We start from the raw sequence: 22,550 nt of genomic DNA on the forward strand, positions 1-22,550 counted from the left end.
ACCCCCACACACACCCACATTCACACACACACACTGCATCTGATAGATACACTGATCTCACCCACATAAAAAAATAACACAGCTTGCTATAGAATACTACAATACTTACTATGGAATTCTGTAATAAACTGTAGAATACTATACTACACAATGTAGAGTCCCTCGATCATGTGTATTTCTTACTACAGAATGTAGTAGAGTACTATAATAAATACTACAGTAATGTCCGCAAAAACACTTTTTTAACTATTGTAAATACTACAGTATTTAATTTTCATATACCCTGCCCATTCCCCTCCCCCATATCCCAAGTGAGAAACCTACATGCCAAGTATAGACCATATTGTGTTCCATACAGATTACAGAAAAGAGCAGATGCTGTGAGCTCTCCGTTCAGACCCCAGTCCTACCTACTTACAGGTTCTGGAAAACATGCTCTGTCAGTATTTCTCCCGTCGGTTTCCTGAAGGAGAAAGCCTCCACTTCTATGTCAAAGATAATAAAACAAAAACACTACAGTAAATACTACAGTATATACATACAGTAATACTACAGTATTTAGACCATAGTATAATATTGTATTTTCTTATATGGGCACATTCAGTGGATCAGCTGAGAAACTGCAACTCCTCAGCTGCTTTTTCAGCAATAAGTCAATCTTATGGCACCAGTATCACATCTCCTCCAGGCTGTTAATTGAACAGAGACTAGTTGCTCGTGATCTTTACTTTGATTTTGACCACAACCCTGCTTCATTCTGATTATTGAATGAGCAACTAACTGTTTAAGGTTTTGATGCGATGGTTAAGGGTCCGTGGATGCAAGCATGTGTCTGTGAGGGTCATTTGCTCTCAGGCTAACAGTGTGCGATGTTCAGGAAAGCAGAGGCTCCGTTGCTGCAGATACATGCGGCAGACTGTGTTCAATTGTAGGTTGAATGAACCTGTGTGTATTGAATCTCTCTCTCAGGATCACTTGGATGAGCATCACAAATGTCATCACACGCTTGTCAGATTGTCACTGTTCCTTTACAATAGAGCAACTGTTACGTTACCTTTTGCACTAAATGTATACTTGTATGGGGGGCACAGGTGTGTGTGTGTGTGTGGGCGCGAGTGTGTGTGTGGGCGCGAGTGTGTGTGTGTGGGCGCGAGTGTGTGTGTGGGCATGAGTGAAAGTGTGTGTCCTCGCATACACAGGTGGCAGCAGTGTGTGCTCAGTAGTGCAGAAGGATTAGCCCTTCAGGGCAGAGCAGGACATTTATTGAATTCAGAGTGGTTCAGAAAGCTGACAAATCACCCCAAAAAATGCTGTAATAACGCTGTCCATAAATGACCGGGGACAGTTTAATCGTCCTCGGGACTGGGGTTCCAGTCGGACCACTGGACAATACTCAGGAATCAGCCAAAAGAAAGCAGAACCCGACATACACAATTCGTTCACACTGATTTCCGTCTCATAATCAAGACATTCCTAGTGAAAATTCATTCCTGTCCCGTCTTGTCCTGTCAACTATTTCCCTGTACTGTCCTGATCCCGCAACAGTTCTCTAACCCCGGAACGTTCCTGTCTTTTCCCAGTAAAAATCACTCCCGCCCCGTGCTCATTTTTGCACCCAGAAATATGTAGCGTATTGTGTTTTGTTTCGGAAGTATTGAAAATGATGAAAATAATGCAATATGCGACTGTGATATGTGGTTGTCTTACCTACCGCATCTTAGTTAAATGCACTGACAGTAGGCCTACGTCACTCTGGATAACAGCGTATTCTAAATGACCGAAAGGTAGATGGATTAAGCTGGAGGATGAGGACAAGAGACCCCAGCCGGATGGTCTGTCTCTGCACAGCACTGGCATGAAACTGTAGCCTCCAGCTGAACACTGTGTACATATCAACATTTACAGTACATGAACATGTACAACATTGATTGCTTTACTGAGTGGCAATACTGCATAAGTCAATCTGTTTTCCTTTCACTTTTCACCTCAGATGGCACGGGTTTAGTAAAATACGCAAACGATTGGGCTTGGTGGTAAGTTGTTGGGAGTAGAGCAGCTCTGCCGTTTTAGGCCGCTTGTCCAGCTCTCCGGTTGGTATCCTATTTGATTAAACAGCACCATTTCTTCTTCTTCTTTTTTTTTTTTACAAGCCATGTGCTCGGTTCCTTCATTGCCAAAGACAACTCCATCAAATTGAGCTAAAACATTGCTCTTTCCTTGGCTCTAATGATAATGTTCGTGATAGGTCCTTTGGCTGCAACAAGACGTTGCAATTCCTCTATTGAAGGCTTCATCATTTAGCCTACTGAGGTAGTTTGGCATCTGAGGTAACCTATGGCTACAACTGAAGCGAGTGACCCGGGAGGGGGGGGGGGGGGGGGGGGATTAACCTTTGTTAAATAGATTTTTATTAAGTAAACTATATTGGGCCTAGCCTACACATTCGTTGTTTTTTTTTATGAAATGCTCCTCACATGACGTATTTCCACACCAAAAAATCATGTTTATAACTGTTCCTGTGGACTGTTGATCCTGTCCTGTCCTGAACTTGACCCTAGAACTTGACTCCCATTCCTACCAGAATCCCGCGGGACCTGCAAGACCCGCGGGAGTCTTGTTCCCGTGTCAGCCTCTAATTCCCAGCATCAATAAACATCTGCACATGATCAAATATTTAATCTGACAATTTAATTAAATTACCCAGCATGATTTTATAAGATCACACCGTTTCCCTGAAATCATGCATTAAATTAACTTGGCAGTATTTTATCCCTGCACTTCCCTTCCTCTTGCATTAGCTGGGGTTGTCTATTTTATCGGCGAGCTTGAAACAGCAGCAGTGTTCACGACTCAGAGTAATAACTGAAATGTATGGCATCCCGGGGAGGGGGAAAATGAATGCTGAATTGGCCGCCGTCACGCCCAACAAAGGGCCTCAATATATCGCCTCTCTGCATGTTTCAGCCCTAATCCCTTCACATATCTCATGTGTTTTAAAGGCAGAAGTGGCAAGCCAGACGCTTGGGAGAAAAACACGATCGTTATTTATGTACGTAGCAGACATTTCACATGTAAGACTAAGCTATATGTATAACGACGCTGGATGATTTACTAAGATAATTCAGGTTGGAATTCCCCCAGGCTCGGTCCCAAATCCCCTTGGATTTGATTTTCGTTGGAATGCTCTCAAGGCGGTTTCCTTTCCCTATGTACCTCATGTTTCGACAATAGCCCATACACCACAGCACATCTAAATGAGCTTTCTTTCTTCTATGTACCTAGCTGTTACTGTTGCTCCCACACATTATAAAATGAAGATGCTGCGCTACTGTAGATTATTGCAACAATAGCAACTGGAGCCATTCCATCTGCATTCATGGGAACTGAAATACAGATGATTCCATTATTTGGCAGCAGTAGCTTGTGCCAGCTTGTCGATACCACTAGAGCCAGTGCTTTGTCTGGTGTGGTGTAGAGCAGAGAAGGGTTTCAGTGCTGTTTTTTTTCCCTCCATCACATTTACATTTGAGTAATTCAGCAGATGCTCTTATCCCTTATCCAGAGTGGCTAACAGTTTGTCTTGTTTATTTTACTCCTCTGGCTCCTCTTGAAGGAAGTTTTTCTCTGAGGGATGTTTTTTTTCCCACAGTGCCAGCCTTGACCATTCCACAGGGGGGCTGTAAATCACCTACCATTACAATAGGCCCATAAAGCCATCCACCAGCTGCAGCCTCACTCTGCCATCACACTGGGCTCCCCGACATACAGGATCAATGTGATGATGATGGACGTCTGTGTAATGACCATACTTCCACGCTGGTCAAGGCTGAGGTTACTGGAGGAGGCATTTGTACCTCTCTCTGTGTGTGTGTCACATTGGTCGTGTGTGTTTGCAGGTCTCGGTGGACCCTCCCTGAGTGTGAAGAAGCCAATTAAGTCATCGATGTTGTGGGCGTATCAGTGTACTTTATGTATATGATGAATGCATGGCAGTATGTCAGGAAACCATCTACATTTTAATTACACCTCTCCATCCTTCTTGGTTTGCCCCAGAGAATATCATATCAGGAGCCCCCCCCCCATGTGTGCCGGGGCAGCTAGGGACGGGGATATTTCATGTATTTGATGAAATATTAACAGAGGTGGTGGTTTTTAATTATCCTCTCCACCTTTTAGAACGCTCTCTTTCTCTCTCCATCTCTCCATCGCCTTCTTTCTCCCTTTCCTTCTTTCTCTCCCTCTTCCTTTCCTTCTCTCTCTCCCTCTCTCGCTTTCTCTCTCTCTCGTTCCTCCCCACTTCTTCCCTCCTTTCTCGCCTCGGGGATAACATCCACTGGTTTAACTACAGAACGGGAGAGTTAGAACCCCCTTCGTTAAAAGGACCGATTGTCTCTAAAAGTAATTTACCATGATTACCGGTCCTCCATCTCCCTGCTTCTCCTCTGCGGTGCACACAGGCCATGTGAATGACATATAGTCTCCACGGTTTGTTCAAGGCAGGCGTGCCTCACATTCTCCCTCTCTTTAATTTAATCTGTCTCATTTTCTCCCTCCCTCCCTCCCTCCCTCCCTCCCTCCCTCCCTCCCTCCCTCCCTCCCTCCCTCCCTCCCTCCCTCCCTCCCTCCCTCCCTCCCTCCCTCCCTCCCTCCCTCCGTCCGTCCGTCTGTCTGTTTATTTCTCTCTGCTCATCTCTCTCTTTCCCTTTCTCTCTCACTCCTCTCTGTCATCAATACTACAGTATTGACTTACTGGTGTCTTTTTTTCTGCCGCTGAGAGAGTTTGAGAGGAGGCCCACAGGCCCAGCAGTTCGACTTGTTTATTGAGGTTATGCCTGAGGTTACATGACTCCCCAGTCTGAGTTGTCTGTCGCTCTGTAGCCTTTGAATTAAGCTTCTCAAATGTCTGTATATCTGTTATTTTCATGCCTTCAGCTGTTGTTGGCATACCATAGCCACCCTGTGTGTGTGTGTTGTGTGTGTGTGTGTGTGTGTGTTGGCTGAATTAATGTGGTGGATTAAGTTATCTTTTCCATGTATGTGTGTACGTGTAATGTTTGGCTCATGTCTGAATGTGTGTCTGTCTGTGTGAGATTGTTTACATATATATGCATTATCAGTAATAGGGGCACAGCTGGCAGGCTTGACAGTTGACAGCTTTCATGAATAGGTAGCTAAAGGAGACAGGTGTGGTAAGGTCTTACATCTGTAGACCAGTTGGAGGTAGCTAAAGGAGACAGGTGTGGTAAGGTCTTACATCTGTAGACCAGGTGGAGGTAGCTAAAGGAGACAGGTGTGGTAAGGACTTACATCTGTAGACCAGGTGGAGGTAGCTAAAGGAGACAGGTGTGGTAAGGTCTTACATCTGTAGACCAGTTGGAGGTAGCTAAAGGAGACAGGTGTGGTAAGGTCTTACATCTGTAGACCAGGTGGAGGTAGCTAAAGGAGACAGGTGTGGTAAGGTCTTACATCTGTAGACCAGGTGGAGGTAGCTAAAGGAGACAGGTGTGGTAAGGACTTACATCTGTAGACCAGGTGGAGGTAGCTAAAGGAGACAGGTGTGGTAAGGTCTTACATCTGTAGACCAGTTGGAGGTAGCTAAAGGAGACAGGTGTGGTAAGGTCTTACATCTGTAGACCAGGTGGAGGTAGCTAAAGGAGACAGGTGTGGTAAGGACTTACATCTATAGACCAGGTGGAGGTAGCTAAAGGAGACAGGTGTGGTAAGGTCTTACATCTGTAGACCAGTTGGAGGTAGCTAAAGGAGACAGGTGTGGTAAGGTCTTACATCTGTAGACCAGGTGGAGGTAGCTAAAGGAGACAGGTGTGGTAAGGACTTACATCTGTAGACCAGGTGGAGGTAGCTAAAGGAGACAGGTGTGGTAAGGACTTACATCTGTAGACCAGGTGGAGGTAGCTAAAGGAGACAGGTGTGGTAAGGTCTTACATCTGTAGACCAGTTGGAGGTAGCTAAAGGAGACAGGTGTGGTAAGGTCTTACATCTGTAGACCAGGTGGAGGTAGCTAAAGACCTTACCACACCTGTCCTGATTCTTCAACTACTATATAGGGTCTACTGTATATTTCCTCACTGTCGCTCATATGTGGTTGTATGAGCGGGTCTATGAACCCGTGTTAGTCTTTATTCGTTATGGCGTGACTGGTATCCTTACCAATCTGTCTCACACTTTATTGTAGTTTCTGTGTAGACCAGTACCGATGTTGTTCTGATGATCACCCGACTGACGTGTTTGTTTCTCCTCCTCTCCTCCAGAGATCAGCCGGGTGCGGAAGGACATGTACAACGACACGCTAAATGGCAGCACAGAGAAGCGGAGCAGCGAGCTCCCTGACGCAGTGGGCCCCATCGTGCAGCTCCAGGAGAAGCTCTTTGTCCCTGTAAAAGAGTACCCCGATGTGAGTACAACCTGTCGGGCGATCACGCACGCACGCGCTCACACACGTCATCTCCCCACACACACACACACGCACCTGAAGGACCACCACCAAGTTTCCAATGAAAAATGGATGTTTGCGTCAAGGCACTTTCCTAGATTCATCTGAATAATATCATTTCTGGTAAACTGGGCGCAGCTCTATTCAGTATAAGGTTTATTGGATTACCAGGTTTTTACAAATCCAGGTAATCTAGTTTCCTCTGCATTAGAAGATGGGCCCTTGTCACAGTTATTGATTAGGATAGGAGGTGGGCGGAGGGGGATCCTGTCTGGGCATGTAAACCTGAGGGATAGCTACTGTTATTGGACTGATTGTCCTATGTGCAGAATAGTCTCACCTTCCCTATATTTATTGACATGGTCTTGAATCATGTCCCTCAACGAATTCCCTTAATCTGAATCATACCAGTACTGTACAATCACCACTACATTGTTGAAAGATTCTGAAAACAGAAAATTCTGTAATTTACGGTCCGGTAGCATATCTACTATATCATTTCTGAACAGCTGTGCTGTTTCTTTACCTCAGTATTATTAGTCATGTAAACATATTATATCATTAAAAAAAACACAGAAATACATTAGATAGTGGGTACTAGGCAGAAGATGCAGTATGCACCTGAAATACTCTGTAGAAGTCCTCACATTGGACTCCCCTCAACCGTATGTTGATTCTAGCTCGCACCTGAACCCACCTAGCAGTTAACAAATCTTTTAAGCAATCGCCCTCGGATCCTGCTCGCCTAACCCTCCTGGCCCAGGAGGAGCGAGTCGAGCTCCGAGCTGATTGATCCCAATGAACTTGTTTCTCTGAGTGGCATATTCTTGCGTGGGCAGCATTAGTGGAGGTGAATCCTTGGAGGTTTAAACACACCGATCCAGTCCAGATTAGTCCGCTGTATTTCTGCTGAAGTTTTAAGGCTATAAAAAAGGTTGTTTATGCCACCATATTTCCCCAGGGCGGTTGAGTCAGTTGAGTTTCCTATTGACCAGTGTATCTGGAAATATTGGATTCCTTCCCCCAGAAGAGCCATTTTCATGTTGCATGTTATGAATTTGTAACAAATTGTGAATATGGATATTGTGGTAAATGTAGTTGATGTATGAATTGATTTAGCTTTGGTGACATTCCTTTAGGAATTGAGGGGTACTGTCTCTGCAGTCTGTCTGCCTGTGTTGGCTGTGATAGTGTGAGCTACGTTTATGGGTCTTTTAGTTTCCATATCCGTCCTTGTGTGTTTGTCTGCTCTACTAATCTCCAGGAAAGGCCAGCAGCAGCAGAAGAGTGACTGAGTGTCGATGCTGGCTGTCCTTGCTGCTCTGAAGGACAGAGGGGATCATTATTACTGAGGATGGGTTCATTAGGAACACTGGGAGATGAAATGCCAGGACTTCAAGTAGCCCCCACCTGAGAGTGCTGGAGCCCTGTGTGTGTGTGTGTGTGTGTGTGTGTGTAATTTTTACTACACTTGTCAGGACCAAAAGCCCTCATAAGAATATTAAACCAACTCAGAGAAGTGAGGACATTTTGCCAGTCCTCACTTGTAAAAAAGCTATTTTAGTCTTATGGGTTAGGGCCTCTCGAGTGGCGCATCGCAGTGTTGCTGCGTAACTACAGTTAGGGGAGGGTGTGGCCGGGGGGGCTTTAGTTGGCTCATCGCACTCTAGCGATTCCTTGTGGTGGGCCGGGTGCCTGCAGGCTGACCACGGTCGTCAGTTGAACAGTGTTTCCTCCGACACATTGGTGCATCTGGCTTCCGGGTTAAGCGGGCGGGTGTTAAGAAGCGCGATTTGGCGGGTCATGTTTCAGAGGACGCATGACTCGACCTTCACATCTCCTTAGCCCGTTGTGGAGTTGCAGCGATGAGACAAGATCGTAATTGGGTATCACCAAATTGGGGAGAAAAAGGGGGTAAAATTACAAACAAAAAAACAAGAATTAGAGTTAGGATTAGGGGTTAGATTTAGGGCTAGGAGTCTGGGAAAATGTGATTTTGAATGGGAATATATTGTTGGTCCCCAAAAAGTAAGTGTGTGTGTGTGTGGTTTTGCATACAATTATCATGGCTGATAGTGACGTGTTTTCCACAGGTTGGAGTAGTTAACCCCTTAGAGTCGATGTCCACGCATAATCAGAACATCCCCATCAAAATCTGCCAGTTTAAGCTAGAGATATCTGTAATCCACCACATATGCCGATGTCACCCTTACACATCTGCGGTGAAAGTTGGCAGACCTAGAGCGGTGTTTGTCAGACTATGAATCAGTCATCTCACAGAAATGTCTATATTTATTTTGGTATTTTATTTTATTTTACCTTAAAATTCCAAATCAAATGGCTAAATGATCCTCGGTAGCACCTCTCACCTGGAGACAGTAAGAAATGGCTAATTGCATAGGACCCCAATGTAGGAAAGCATTAACTTCAAACTGTCAGCTCTGAAAGCAGGTGTGTTCATGGCTCTTCATGGAGCTGCTTCCGAAGCACTTAAATTATAGAACCGGGTGGCATGGCAGGTGGGAGGAGGGAGCGATTGTTTGTGTGTGTGTGTGTGTGTGTGTGTGTGGGTAATGATTAAAGGCAGGCATAGGGTGCTACCCTGGAGAGGATGAGATGGGGGTATTGAGAAGGACAAAAGGGGTAGATTGGTGATGGTGGGGCGGGTAGGGGGTGGCATGGTGTGAAGGGAGAAGTGACAAGGTGTTGAGAGAGGTGCTGGGTGGCTTCATGGAGTACAGGGAGTGAAGGTGGGGGGTAAAGCAGGGAGATACAGTAAGGGGAAGTGTCGCGATGGAAGGAGCGAGTGGGAGAGATGTTGGTATGAGAAGTGAGAGGGCAGTGGGTTGCAAAGAAGTGTGTGTGTATGCGGGCGTGTGTGTGTATGCACGCGCGTACATGTGAGGTGATGATGAATGTGTGAGTGAGATGAGGTGGGGGAATCGGGGCAGGGGAGTCTTGGCCTGGTCTGTTTGATAAAGAGAGAAAACAACTTTGTGTCTGGGACAGGAGAGCAGCGGCACGGAAATGAATTTGCCCCTTCAAACTCCTCGCAGCACTGCTGCCACTGGGTTGGCAGCCCACACCCGGTCCAATTTGCAGAACAATGTTATTAGGCAGTGAGATACAGAAATCCAGAAGGGCATTGCCTCTCAGTTTGTATTGTTGTATTGTCATTCATTCGGGTATTTCTGTGTGTGTGTGTGTGTGTGTGTGTGTGTGTGTGTGTGTGTGTGTGTGTGTGTGTGTGTGTGTGTGTGTGTGTGTGTGTGTGTGTGTGTGTGTGTGTGTGTGTGTTAGAGGTCGACCGATTATGATTTTTCAAAGCCGATACCGATTATTGGAGGACCAAAAAGCCGATACCGATTAATCGGACGTTTTTATTTATAATAAAGACATTTACAACAATACTGAATGAACACTTATTTTAACTTAATATAATACATAAATTAAATCAATTTATCCTCAAGTAAATAATGAAACATGTTCAATTTGGTTTAAATAATGCAAAAACAAAGTGTTGGAGAAGAAAGTAAAAGTGCAATATGTGCCATGTAAGAGAGCTAACGTTTCAGTTCCTTGCTCAGAACATGAGAACATATGAAAACTGGTGGTTCCTTTTAACATGAGTCTTCAATATTCCCAGGTAAGAAGTTTTAGGTTGTAGTTATTATAGGAATTATAGGACTATTTCCCTCTATACCATTTGTATTTCATTAATCTTTGACTATTGGATGTTCTTATAGGCACTTTAGTATTGACAGTGTAACAGTATAGCTTCCGTCCCTCTCCTCGCTCCTCCCTGGGCTCGAACCAGCAACACAACAACAATTAGCTCGCGCTAACTAGCTAGCCATTTCACTTCGGTTACACCAGCCTCATCTCGGGAGTTGATAGGCTTGAAGTCATAAACAGAGCAATGCTTGACGCACAATGAAGAGCTGCTGGCAAAACGCACGAAAGTGCTGTTTGAATGAATGTTTACGCGCCTGCTTCTGCCTACCACCGCTCAGTCAGATACTTAGATACTTGTAGGCTCAGTCAGATTATATGAAACGCAGGACACGCTAGGTAATATCATCAACCATGTGTAGTTAACTAGTGATTATGATTTATTGTTTTTTTATAAGATAAGTTTAATGCTAGCTAGCAACTTACCTTGCCTTACTGCATTCGCGTAACAGGCAGGCTCCTTGTGGAGTGCAACGAGAGAGAGGCAGGTCGTTATTGCGTTGGACGAGTTAACTGTAAGGTTGCAAGATTGAATCCCCCGAGCTGTCAAGGTGAAAATCTGTCGTTCTGCTCCTGAACAAGGCAGTTAACCCACCGTTCCTAGGCCGTCATTGAAATTAAGAATGTGTTCTTAACTGACTTGCCTAGTTAAATAAAGGTATATAAAAATAAAAGAAACATTTCATTGTTGTGAAAACTTGAAATCGGCCCTAATTAATCGGCCATTCCGATTAATCGGTCGACCTCGTGTGTGTGTGTGTGTGTGTGTGTGTGTGTGTGTGTGTGTGTGGGAAAAAGAAAGGGAATAGTGTGGCTAGATAGTGGTTCATGGATGGTATTCTAGTCTATTTCTGGGGGTTGTGGTGAATATAACAGTATGAGTTGGAGGGAAGAGGGTGGAGGGAGGGGGACAGGCAATGTGAATGAGCTGTCGTCATCCATCATTTGGCTGCTGCGTGTCCTTTTCTGGGTCATGCTTGTCCACAGTGGAGATGAGCGAGAGAGACTGCAACTGATTATTAATTAATTAGAAGCATGTGCGGCTGGATTGATTCTCCCTCGGTCTTCTCATTTGGCCTTGGCCATCCTTCACAAACGTCAAAGAGGGAGGGAGGGAGGGGGGGGGGGGGGGGGGGGGAAGGAAGGAAGGAAGGAAGGAGAGTAGGGACACGTGTGTGTTTGGTGCACGTCCTTGCATAAGTGTTTGTGTGTGTGTGTGTGTGTTTGAGAGAGAGGTGAGGGCAGGGGGGAGTGACTTTGGTTTTAGGAGGGCAGCCCTCCCTCCCATCCCTGCTGCTGGAGGTCCACTTTAGGTGCAGAGAAGATTGAGTGAAGGGGTGTATAGAAGGAGAGGAGACAGGGCTGTCTGTGTCTGTGATTAGGTGAGCTATGGCATATAAATTAGCCCCCTCATTAATGCGATGATTATAAACAGCGCTAGACGCAGGGGAGAGAGGAAGGTGCCAGCAACACAGCAACACAGGCGTTGTGGATCACTGCTTGGCTAATGAAGGTTAATTAGGGTTCATTAGGACATTAGGACCGCTCTGACAACACACAGCATCATCACCCAGGAGAGGCTGAGGCCGGGATAAGGCTCACCTCATTCTGTCATTCACCACACACAGATCAAACAGATGACGCAACACCAATGTCAGTCTACTAAACCGATGGGAAGGGAAATCATTCACGCCGGAAATGAAAAGTGGGATTATATATGATTCCAAATAGGAAGAAGATAGATGCCATTTTCTGATTACTGTTACTACGAGCCAAAAGGAATGTCTCATACTATTTTCAAGGCCCTCCTCTCCCGGGTTTCACGTTCATACGTACTTTAAAAGATATGTGAATGTCCATTGGTATTTATCATTAGGTCAATTATGAATAGGTCAATAATCACTCACAAGAAGAACGCGCACGCGTACAGTGCACACACGCACGCACACACCCTCTCCTGAAGGAGCTATCTGGCCTATCTTCGTCCACGCTCAGCCTCTTGTCCTCCATAATAATGCAAACAAAAGACGTCCTGCAAAAGGGAATTGGAGCAGAGTGCGATTTAGAAGCCATGCAATAATTAATTTGCCTATTACAGCGGCCAGCTCGTTTATCTTCATAAGATAATAAGATCAGTGTGAGTGTCTGGCGGTTGGACCATCGTGCTCCCAGTCTTAAATGGCCCTAATTATGTTCAGCTCCCCCGTTTTATTGTAGCTGATGGAAAACACACTTCATCTTCACTCTCCAGATTGGGTAAATAGGGCGAGTCCTTTAAAAGCAGGTATTAGACATTCCATTAACTTCAATGGATTTTCTTGCTTTCCTGCTCTCTCTCTCTCTCTCTCTCTCTCTCTCTCAGTTTCGGGGGAGCAGCGGGGAGTGGGGGTGTGGTGGGTTGAGTCGGGATTGCAGGGTCCACTAAGTCAATCTGTCTCTGTCCTGTTGGTGTCTCCGGCTGGTTGCTGCAGTTAGACTGCTCTCCCTCTCTGATCAATACTATGGATGGGATTTGGATCCACCATTTTCACTCCAATGATTTGAACCATTCCATCCACCCGTTTCAGTATCCACCCATCCACATCTCATGGTGGAAATCGTGCTGTTGGGCCGAGATTGTGGGAGACTCACTTGCTTTATAAATACATGGACAGTGGACACGCGTACATTTGTGTTTGACCCCAGCGCACCTGCTGTGGGCCTGTGTTGGAGAATGCCCATCGTGATCCTGTGTGAGCTGCAGCTGCCGTGTGGATCACTCAATGGCCTGACGGATAAGGTTAAACACTGGAAGAGGGATGTGAGGGAGGGTCAGGTGGTAGGGGGCACCCTCCACAAAGACAATATTCCGGTCTGAAGCACACTCACCTGCCACCGCTGATAACCTCCACACAAATTCCCTCTCTCACATTGACAGTCACTCGCACAGATTTAGCCTGACAAGATGGGAAATGGGATTATAATTCTGTCCTTTTTGTCCTCCTCTCGAAACACACGCACGCGCAAGGACACACACACACACCAAATAGGGCGATATTAACATGTGCAATGTCCATGTGGCAAGAGTTTTCGCTTTATTTTGAAATGCCACTCAGCCGTGTGTAAAGTCCATTTTTATAGTTTACTCTGTCGTCTCTCTCCCTCTCTTTGGTTGCAGCTGCTTCCCACACACACCAAGCCCCGCCCCCTGCCAATCAAGCAGCACAGTTCCTCCTCCCCGCTGTTAGATTCACTAGAAGTTTGCACGCTGTTCTGTTAGGTCAAATGCAGTCAACAGATTGTTTCCGAACAGGAACGATGCTGCTTTACACTTTGGTTCTTAATGGAAAACATTCTACCTCTATGAATCCAACAGTTCATCCAAGGGTTTTGATCTATATCGCAAGTGAAATCGCAATCGCAATATTTGATAAAAAAGAAAATCACAATTAGATTTTTCTGGCCCATATCATGCAGCCCTAACACACACCTGTCCTCTCAGTACACACACATCCTCAATATGCCCGATACCCCTACTCGGAGGCATTCATCACTGCCATCAATGCATCAAAGTACTGAACTTGGTGTGATGGGAGAGTAGAGAGGGAACACAAAGCAGAGTAGAGTAGGAGAGAGAGATGAATGCTCCTGAAGGAGGAATATCAAAATACAGTTGACAGAGGAAGACTGGAGGGAGACTGGAGGGAGACTGGAGGGAGACTGGAGGGAGACTGGAGGGAGACTGGAGGAAGACTGGAGGAAGACTGGAGGGAGACTGGAGGGAGACTGGAGGGAGACTGGAGGAAGACTGGAGGGAGTCTGGAGGGAGTCTGGAGGGAGTCTGGAGGGAGACTGGAGGGAGACTGGAGGAAGACTGGAGGGAGACTGGAGGGAGACTGGAGGAAGACTGGAGGGAGTCTGGAGGGAGTCTGGAGGGAGTCTGGAGGACGACTGGAGGGAGACTGGAGGAAGTCTGGAGGGAGACTGGAGGGAGACCGAAGGGGCCCTGAGAAGTATGGCTTTGAGTCTTTCACTTCCGCGCTGTCACTTGCGCTTTGTTGCCTCGGAGTTGTGTCACATGAATAAGGCAGCGTGTGTAAAAGAGCCCTGGCGACGCCGCTCACAGAATTCACAGATGCTCTTTTATGACCCAATTTACGGAGGAGGGAATGTTTGACTGTGGCTCCCTGCTTGTGCCATCAAACCACTGCAACTTATCCAGAACGCTGCAGCACGTCTGGTGATCAACCTTCCCAAGTTCTCTCATGTCACCCCGCTCCTCCTCACACTCCACTGGCTTCCAGTCTAAGCTCGCATCCACTACAAGACCATGGTGTTTACCTACGGAACAGCAAGAGGAACTGCCCCTCCCTACCTTCAGGATATGCTCAAACCCTACACCCCAAGAGCACTCTGTTCTGCCACCTTTAGTCTCTTGGCCCTCCCTCTCAGCCCAGTCGAAGCTCTTCTCTGTCCTGGCACCTCAGGGGTGGAACCAGTATCACCCTGAAGCTAGGACAGCAGAGTCACTCCCAATCTTCCGAAAACATCTGAAATCCTGCCTCTTCATCTTAAATAATCCCACAGCACCCCCCTTCGCACTCCCTGCAGCCTAGCTATGTGATTTGTGTTCCCTGTGAATGGGAGCTGAGCTGTACTTATGAAAATTAGGAAGTCCTGTGGTTTCTCTGATTGTCCAGACCCAAAGGGCACCTTGGAGCATATTTTCTCCTGGAGCAAAGAAAGTGTGATTGACTAGAGTGACACCACTGATTGAGCTCTTAAGCGCCAATGTGAAAACCTGTATACCTCTGTGATGCCCAATCAAAGTGAGATTGCAAAGTGAAGTCAACAGAATGATTTTAAATGGTAAGGCATTGATAATTATGCAGAAGGCTGGTTCTATGGAGTACTCTGCATCCCTATGCTGAGATATGGCCTTTGTTGGTGTCTTTCTCGTTGGGAGCGGTGTGTGTTGTGTGTGTTGTGTATGAAGGCATAGTTCATGGCAAAGCAGCAGAATGTGCCCTTTTCAACCATGCCAGGTGCAAACAACTGGGCTTTCAGCAAGGGCAGAAATACAAGGCAAGACAGCATGGGCTCTGTTTACCATGTCCATCTCTCACAAATCAAATCAAAGTTTACCTTACAGGGAAGTGCTTACTTACAGGCCCTAACCAACAGTGCAATTGTTAAGTAAAAAAATAGGTATTAGAGTACAAAATAGGTATTAGAGTACAAAATAGGTATTAGAGTACAAAATAGGTATTAGAGTAAAAAAAATAGGTATTAGAGCTCCACATTTAGAGCTATGGACGAAGAAACTGGAGATTCTACAATGTTTTTAGGCTTGTACATATCAAGGCAGCTGCCTTGATATGACTCTGAAGTGATCAGTGGCGATAATGGCGAATGCCAATCTGTAAAACCTTGAATTGTTGTTGTTCTGTTTTGCTTGTATTCAGTGGGTATTGTTGCTATAAACTTTATACACTTTGATAGTGACTGCCAGCAGTCAGTCATTCAGTAACTCAGTTATTCAGTCATTCAGTCAGTAATTCAGTCAGTTAGTCTGTATGTCAATCCGTTAGTCTGTATGTCAATCACTTAGTCTGACAGTCAGTCAGTCAGTTTGCCAGTCAGTTAGTCAGCCAGTTTTCCAGACTGTCAGTCTGCCAGTCTGTCAATCAGTTAGTATGTCTCTCTTGTCCATCAAAGCTCAGGACCTGTCTGTGTGTCAGTATCAGTCCCAGCTCATCGATAGGCAGCCCTCATGAATCCTGACTGACAGGCAGTGTGAGGGCCAGAGAAGAGAGAAGAACAGAGAGGAGACTAGGCTGCTGATCGATGGGGTAACGATCGCTGAGCCTTATCTTGTCAGTGGCGCCTCAGGGCTGGTTGCAAGGCGCTCCCGGATATCGAGGAGAGAAGGATGCTCCTGAAGGAGGGATATCAAAATGCAGGTGACAGAGGAAGACCGCCGAAAGACCGGCGAAAGACCGGAGAGGCGCTAAGAAGTGTTGCTTTGAGTCCCCTTTCACTTCCGCGCTGTCACTTGCGCTTTGTTGCCTCGGAGTTGTGTCACATGAATAAGGCAGCGTGTGTAAAAGAGCCCTGGCGACGCCGCTCACAGAATTCACAGATGCCTTTTTATGACCCAATTTACGGAGGAGGGGATGTTTGACTATGATAATGCCTTTTGTCTTCTCATGCTTTGGAATACTAAAAGGGTTCAGGTATCTGAATAGATGGCTCAGGTATTTTGTTGAAATGTGGTAGGTAGGAAAATTACATTTACAGTACATGGTCATGGTCTACAAGAGGATGCTTATCATCATCATCGTCATCATCATGACAGGGTGTAATAGACAGAGCCATATCCTAAATGTCTTGGCAGCTGCCTTGACCTTGTCTCCTGAATTGTAGGCTGAAAGTGATGGTCGTTCGATGGCTGGTGGCTTTGTATCACAGGAGGCTGCTGAGGGGAGGACAGCTCATAATCCCTCTAATCACTCTGACATCAATGCAAATGTAATCAAAAATCAAATCAAACATTTCATGAGAGCCCTTGAGCTCATGTTGCACAACATTTCTATAGGCTATGCAATTGCGTGAGAACAGAGTGATGGCCTCTATTAAAAAGAAGAGGATCCCACCAGCTTTCTATAGGCTAGGCCTACTATATTTATTTCTCAACGTTCCTAATAATAAGCACATTGCTTCTCTTTTCAACAGCAGTATTTCTTACCTGGCTGGCATGAAAATGAACCACGGGAAAAGCGTTGTCCATTCAAGTTGATAGATAACATTTTCCCACTGCCCCTGTTTCGAGACAGGTGCATGATAATGATTCATTCTAGATCAAAACTAATTTCACACCTATATTATTTAGTATATGTAAAGACAAGATTAAATCAAGAATAGTGTGATGGGTGACAATAGTAGCCTATCACTTGTGATTGATATTATCACTTGTGAGTGATGTCCAGCATAAGGCAAGAAACAGAGCATGCTTTTTTGTGTCTTTTTTATAATCCTAGTCACACACCTCATGCAGCCTAGCCCATTGGCCTATATGTTTTGGTATAGTTTGCATCACAACTAAAGTGGCCAAATAACTTCTTAAAATGAAGCAGATGAATCCGCTTTACAAGGGGTGTAGAGCCTAACTGGCATGCATACGCATTGCGTATACAATACGTCTACTTTTGTACAATGGGGGATAGTAGGTCTGCATCAGTGGCTTGTAGGCTATGAGTGGAAGCCAGGAGTTGCTATGTGTTTATGTTGATTACGGTCAATTACTGTGAGACCGGAAGTTATTTGCTTGACAATCACCGGCTGGCCAAATTTCATGACCGCAACAGCCCTACCTGAGAATGGAGATAAGTAATGTAGCCTAGCTATGTGATTTTGTTCTTTGTGAATGTGAGCTGAGCTGTACTTATGAAAATTAGAAAGTCCTGTGGTTTCTCTGATTTTCCAGACCCAAAGGGCACCTTGGAACATATTTTCTCCAGGAGACAAGAAAGCGTGATTGGCTAGAGCAGGGATTGGCAACTTTGATGGGGGGCGAGGGCCACAAAAAAACAGAACTCATCATGAGGGACTGCAGTGGCTCGTGGGTCTGCGTACCCACATCCATACCCCCACCTTGTGAGCAAAACAGAGAAGAGAAAAAAATGTACTTGCAATTTCCTGCAATTCTACACATTTTGCCATGAGGTGTAGAGAAAATATTGCCGTTTTAAAGCAAGTTCGCTGCAAATCTACAGATTGTTCCAAGGGGCGGAGAGAAGATTTTGCAACTGTATAACTTATTTCATGCAGTTCTACACATACTGTAGGGTGTAGGCAAATGTTTGCTGAATTTGAAATGATAGCTGATGATCAGTGGGCCCCATACCAGTCGGTAATTGGACCATGCTTACTACAAGTTTAGATAGCTGGCTGGTAAACTAACTTACTAATCTAAAACATTTTTGTTCACATCGGCCAATTGAGTGACGGCTGGTGCACAACCAAATTCGAAATTCCACGTTGTGTATTGTTATTTTAACACTCAACAGTAAGTAACAAAAAAATAAAAATGGTTTTAGATTGGTCCGCGCTCCCTACTAAAGGGGGCGGGGCCATGGGCCGCCAGTTGCCCATCGCTAGACTAGAGTGACACCACAGACTGACTGAGCTCTCAAGCGCCAATGTGAAAGCCTGTATACCGCTGTGATGCCCAATCAAAGTGAGATTGCAAAGTGAAGTCAACAGAATGATTTTAAATGGTAAGGCATTGATAATTATGCAGAAGGCTGGTTCTATGGAGTACTCTGTATCCCTATGCTGAGATATGGCCTTTGTTGGTGTCTTTCTCGTTGGGAGCGGTGTGTGTTGTGTGTGTTGTGTATGAAGGCATAGTTCATGGCAAAGCAGCAGAATGTGCCCTTTTCAACCATGCCAGGTGCAAACAACTGGGCTTTCAGCAAGGGCAGAAATACAAGGCAAGACAGCATGGGCTCTGTTTACCATGTCCATCTCTCACAAATCAAATCAAAGTTTATTTGTCATGTGCGCCGAATGCAACAGGTGTAGGTAGACCTTACAGGGAAGTGCTTACTTACAGGCCCTAACCAACATTGCAATTGTTAAGTAAAAAAATAGGTATTAGAGTACAAAATAGGTATTAGAGCTCCACATTTAGAGCTATGGACGATGAAACTGGAGATTCTACAATGTTTTTAGGCTTTTACATATCACATTTTGTACTTAACATTGTTTTCTTTCTGGTTGATATTGTAACATAACAAATAGACAGGTCTTCAAGTTGTCCCTGAATTACAGACCAATGAATATAGTTCCCATAGAGAGGGAGGGAGAGAGGAGAGGAGAAAGGGGGAGTGAGAGAGACAAATGAAAAGAAGGGATTCACATTACGGGCAAAGCACAAGATGAACATTCATCGTTGCTCATCGCACAGTACGTCACTTTTGACACGGTGGCTGCGGATCCGACAGAAAGAACATCTGTCTTCCTGAACCTCATTTGACTGGATTCTCCATACTTGAGGTTCCATTATTGTTGATGCACAGTGCTTTAATAGCCACAGAGGAGGAAGTAACCATAGCAGTCTATACGTTTCCCACAGGTCTTCATAACCTATGTCCTGTAGTGTCGAGTCGACTCTGATTCAAAACACTATCAATGTGATTGTATTACATGAAGTGATCAGTGGAGATAATGGCGAATGCCAATCTGTAAAATCTTTCATTGTTGTTCTGTTTTGCTTTGTATTCAGTGGGTATAGTTGCCATCAACTTTTTTTGTGACGCAGTCAGTCACTCCATCTATCTGTCTTTCTGTCAGTTAGTGAGGCAGCCTTTCAGTCAGTCAGGCAGTTAGTCAGTCAGTTAGTCTGTCTCTCGTGTCCATCAAGGCTCAGGACCTGTCTGTGTGTCAGTCCCAGCTCATCGATAGTCAGCCCTCCTGATTCCTGACTGACAGGCAGCGTGAGGGCCAGTGAAGAGAAGAGCAGAGAGGAGCCTAGGCTGCTGATCAATGGGGGAACGATCGCTAAGCCTTATCTTGTCAGCAGCACCCAGCCCGGGTGCTGGTCGCAAGGCACTCCCGGATGTCGCCGCCGAGCGCCGTTGTGTCAGAGCACCGGGCAGGTGATAAGGCCGTGAGATTACAGCGAAATGGAGGGGTCAAACAAGGTGCTCCCTTGAGAGACCTCCTCACCTTGTTTTCTCGTTCTTTCTCTCTGTGTTTTCATATCTTTGTATCTGATTCCTCTCTCTTCTCAACATGTCAAGACTGGAGAAAACCCATTAACATTTCCATTACAGATATCTTTCAAATGTCTACTATGTCCTCATACATACTTATCAATGATAAAATGACCTGTTGTCTGCATTGAAGAACTGCTCTGGTTTTAAGCGCTGGTTCTAATGCGTGTGTGCGTTTGTGTTTCTCTGGCAGTTTAACTTTGTGGGCCGGATCCTGGGACCACGGGGGCTGACAGCCAAGCAGCTGGAGGCAGAGACAGGATGTAAAATCATGGTGCGCGGGAAGGGCTCCATGAGGGACAAGAAGAAGGTGAGGCGAGCACAAACACACTCACCCACACACACCCACACACACACACACACACACTAACACACACACACACACACTCTCAGGTACTATAAGCTCCCCCCTAAAGACAACGATTGCAATTTACAAGATAACATCTTATTTGGTTTCCTCTCATTATTGATCATGTCAGCAATTGACCACTTTAATCTATTAGTCTTCTCTCAGATGCCATTGGCTCTAATAGTTGTGTAACACTGATAGTGTACATACAGTTTGTGTAAACAGCACTGCATCCTCTATTGGTGTTTCCACTAGTGTGCAAGGCCATCTGAAGACTCAGATATTTCCTCCTATTGGGAAACAACAATCCTTCCCCCAAGCTGCACCGTGGCTCTGAGAGGGGCTGGGCAGGTGTTCAAACATTGTCCTTGACCTCAGATCTGTTGGGCCCAGCAGCATTGGGGCTAGAGGGGCCCTCAGTCCAGCCTGATCCGGTCCCTGAAACGTGACCATGCTGGGGCGGCGTGATCTCCTAACCCTGGCCCCTGTAGGATGTGAGAGGAGCACTTGGAGGGGGTCATCCACACACACACACACACACACTTGCGCACCGACACATGGACAAATGCACACACGTGTGCGCATACACACACACACGGACAGTTATTTATTTCCCATCTCGCTCTTTTCAGAGAAAGGTCTGTTTGTGTTTCCAATGTATAAGCAGGGTCCGTCCCTCTATTTGGACAAGTGGTGTTAGTGGAGATGGTGATCTGAGCTGTTCCACAGAGTCCCAGTGGGGGGCACTGGCAGAAAAAAATAAAACAAGTGTCTCTGATATCCCTGTTGTGGTCTCCTGCACTCCTCCACATCTGCTTCAGCTCAGCATCCTGCAGAAACCCAGCTGCTCCAGCTATCTCACCATAACAGAGCTGGAGAGAGGCTCTCTCTCTAGTCTAACCACTATGTTGTTGGTGATGAAATGTATTACAGGGTAAGTCAAACTACTGGTCTTTCTCACGTCGTAAAACACAGTCAATGGCCCCCTCTATCCTTTCTCTGTTGCGCGCTCTCTCTCTCTCCCTCCCTTTCCCTCTCTCTCCCTCCCTTTCCCTCCCTCTCTCCTCTGTGGGCATTGTTGTTGCAGCGGTGATTGGGTTCCATGCCACCTGCACGCAATTTATTAGGTTTCCGAGCAGCACAGAGGCCGGTGTCCTTGTCCTCTGCGTAATGTCTCATGCCGCATATACACTCCTTAAGTGAAACAAATGCCTGCCGACACAGATGGGGTCTTGTGGAATGCAGGAGGTAGTGGAAACACAGCACCACCACAGCAGCCAGCCAATAGATAACCAGTGAGAAGCCGCTCTCCCACACTAACTCACACTCAAACAGGGCCTGATGATAACCACAGGAAGTGTGTTAGGACTCCTATTATACCATGGCTACTCAAAACCACACCACACAAATGGATCCACCAGGGGCTTCCTCAGTTACGACGGACAAAACCTGCAAATACAGACGTTTTAATTCTGAGGAGTAGACATCTAGCTATCGTTGGAGAGGTTAGCCCTGAAAGGGGTGGGGGTATGTTTGAGTTAAATGGTGTCACTGTCTATAGCCTTAGAGTTGGCCGGGGTCTCAGCAGCGCTGGGCTGGGATTGGACGAGATAGCGCCTCACTGTCTCTCAGTGTGTCCGCCACAGCAGTGTAACACACATTAGCCTGCCTCTGACTCCTCTGTGGCTGTTGTCCCCCCGCACACACACAAAAACACACAAACGGGCCAAAATACACTTTTCCACTATACACGCACATTAACATTCGCTCAGACACTGTCCGTGAAGCAGCATGGTGAGGAAACTAGCTAGGTGTTGTGAGGTGAGAGGATGGAGTGCTGACAGTTTCTGCCTCCCTCTGGTTGACATCCTCATTGTCCTGACAATAGCTGTCAGCCGGACTCTTGTCTTCCAGTGTCCCTGCTCTGCTCGAGGTCTGCTGGCTATTACAGTTACTATGACGGTCCGACTGGCCTCACACAGATCTACTGTACTCTAGTCCCAGGACCACACAGCCTACTCTACTCACGCGTAGCTTACAGCTCCCCTTCTTTGAGACACAGCGCCCGTGTGTGCGCATCTCTCTCTCTCTCTCTCATTTACTCTCAGTCACGCTCTCTCTCTCCCTGCCTCTCTCTCCCTCTTTCTGAGTTCATATGAGTCTGGGAATTACTTTGCAAGTTGCTCTGTTAAAGCAACGCTGTGCATAGTTTGCGTCAGAGGAGGCTGGTGGGTGGAGCTATAGGAGGACGGGCACATTG

General features: G+C 46.0%; 1 protein-coding gene across 4 annotated transcripts in view; it reads left to right on the plus strand.

Annotated features, from left to right (window-relative positions):
- qkib (QKI, KH domain containing, RNA binding b) overlaps positions 1-22,550 on the plus strand; it is a 91,666-nt gene that overhangs the window by 26,666 nt on the left and 42,450 nt on the right. For 3 of the 4 annotated variants that reach the window (XM_036983106.2, XM_021608459.3, XM_090237741.1), the window contains exons 2-3: positions 6,270-6,412; positions 20,135-20,251. In XM_036983106.2, coding sequence (XP_036839001.1) covers positions 6,270-6,412; positions 20,135-20,251 — 260 coding nt within the window. Of the gene's footprint in view, positions 1-6,269; positions 6,413-20,134; positions 20,252-20,545; positions 21,069-22,550 lie in introns of those variants that run through there. The other variant, XM_090237768.1, reaches the window with a different exon arrangement.

Source organism: Oncorhynchus mykiss, chromosome 1 (assembly GCF_057628025.1).
Source record: "Oncorhynchus mykiss isolate SJ-2025 chromosome 1, ASM5762802v1, whole genome shotgun sequence".
Lineage (NCBI taxonomy): Eukaryota > Metazoa > Chordata > Actinopteri > Salmoniformes > Salmonidae > Oncorhynchus > Oncorhynchus mykiss.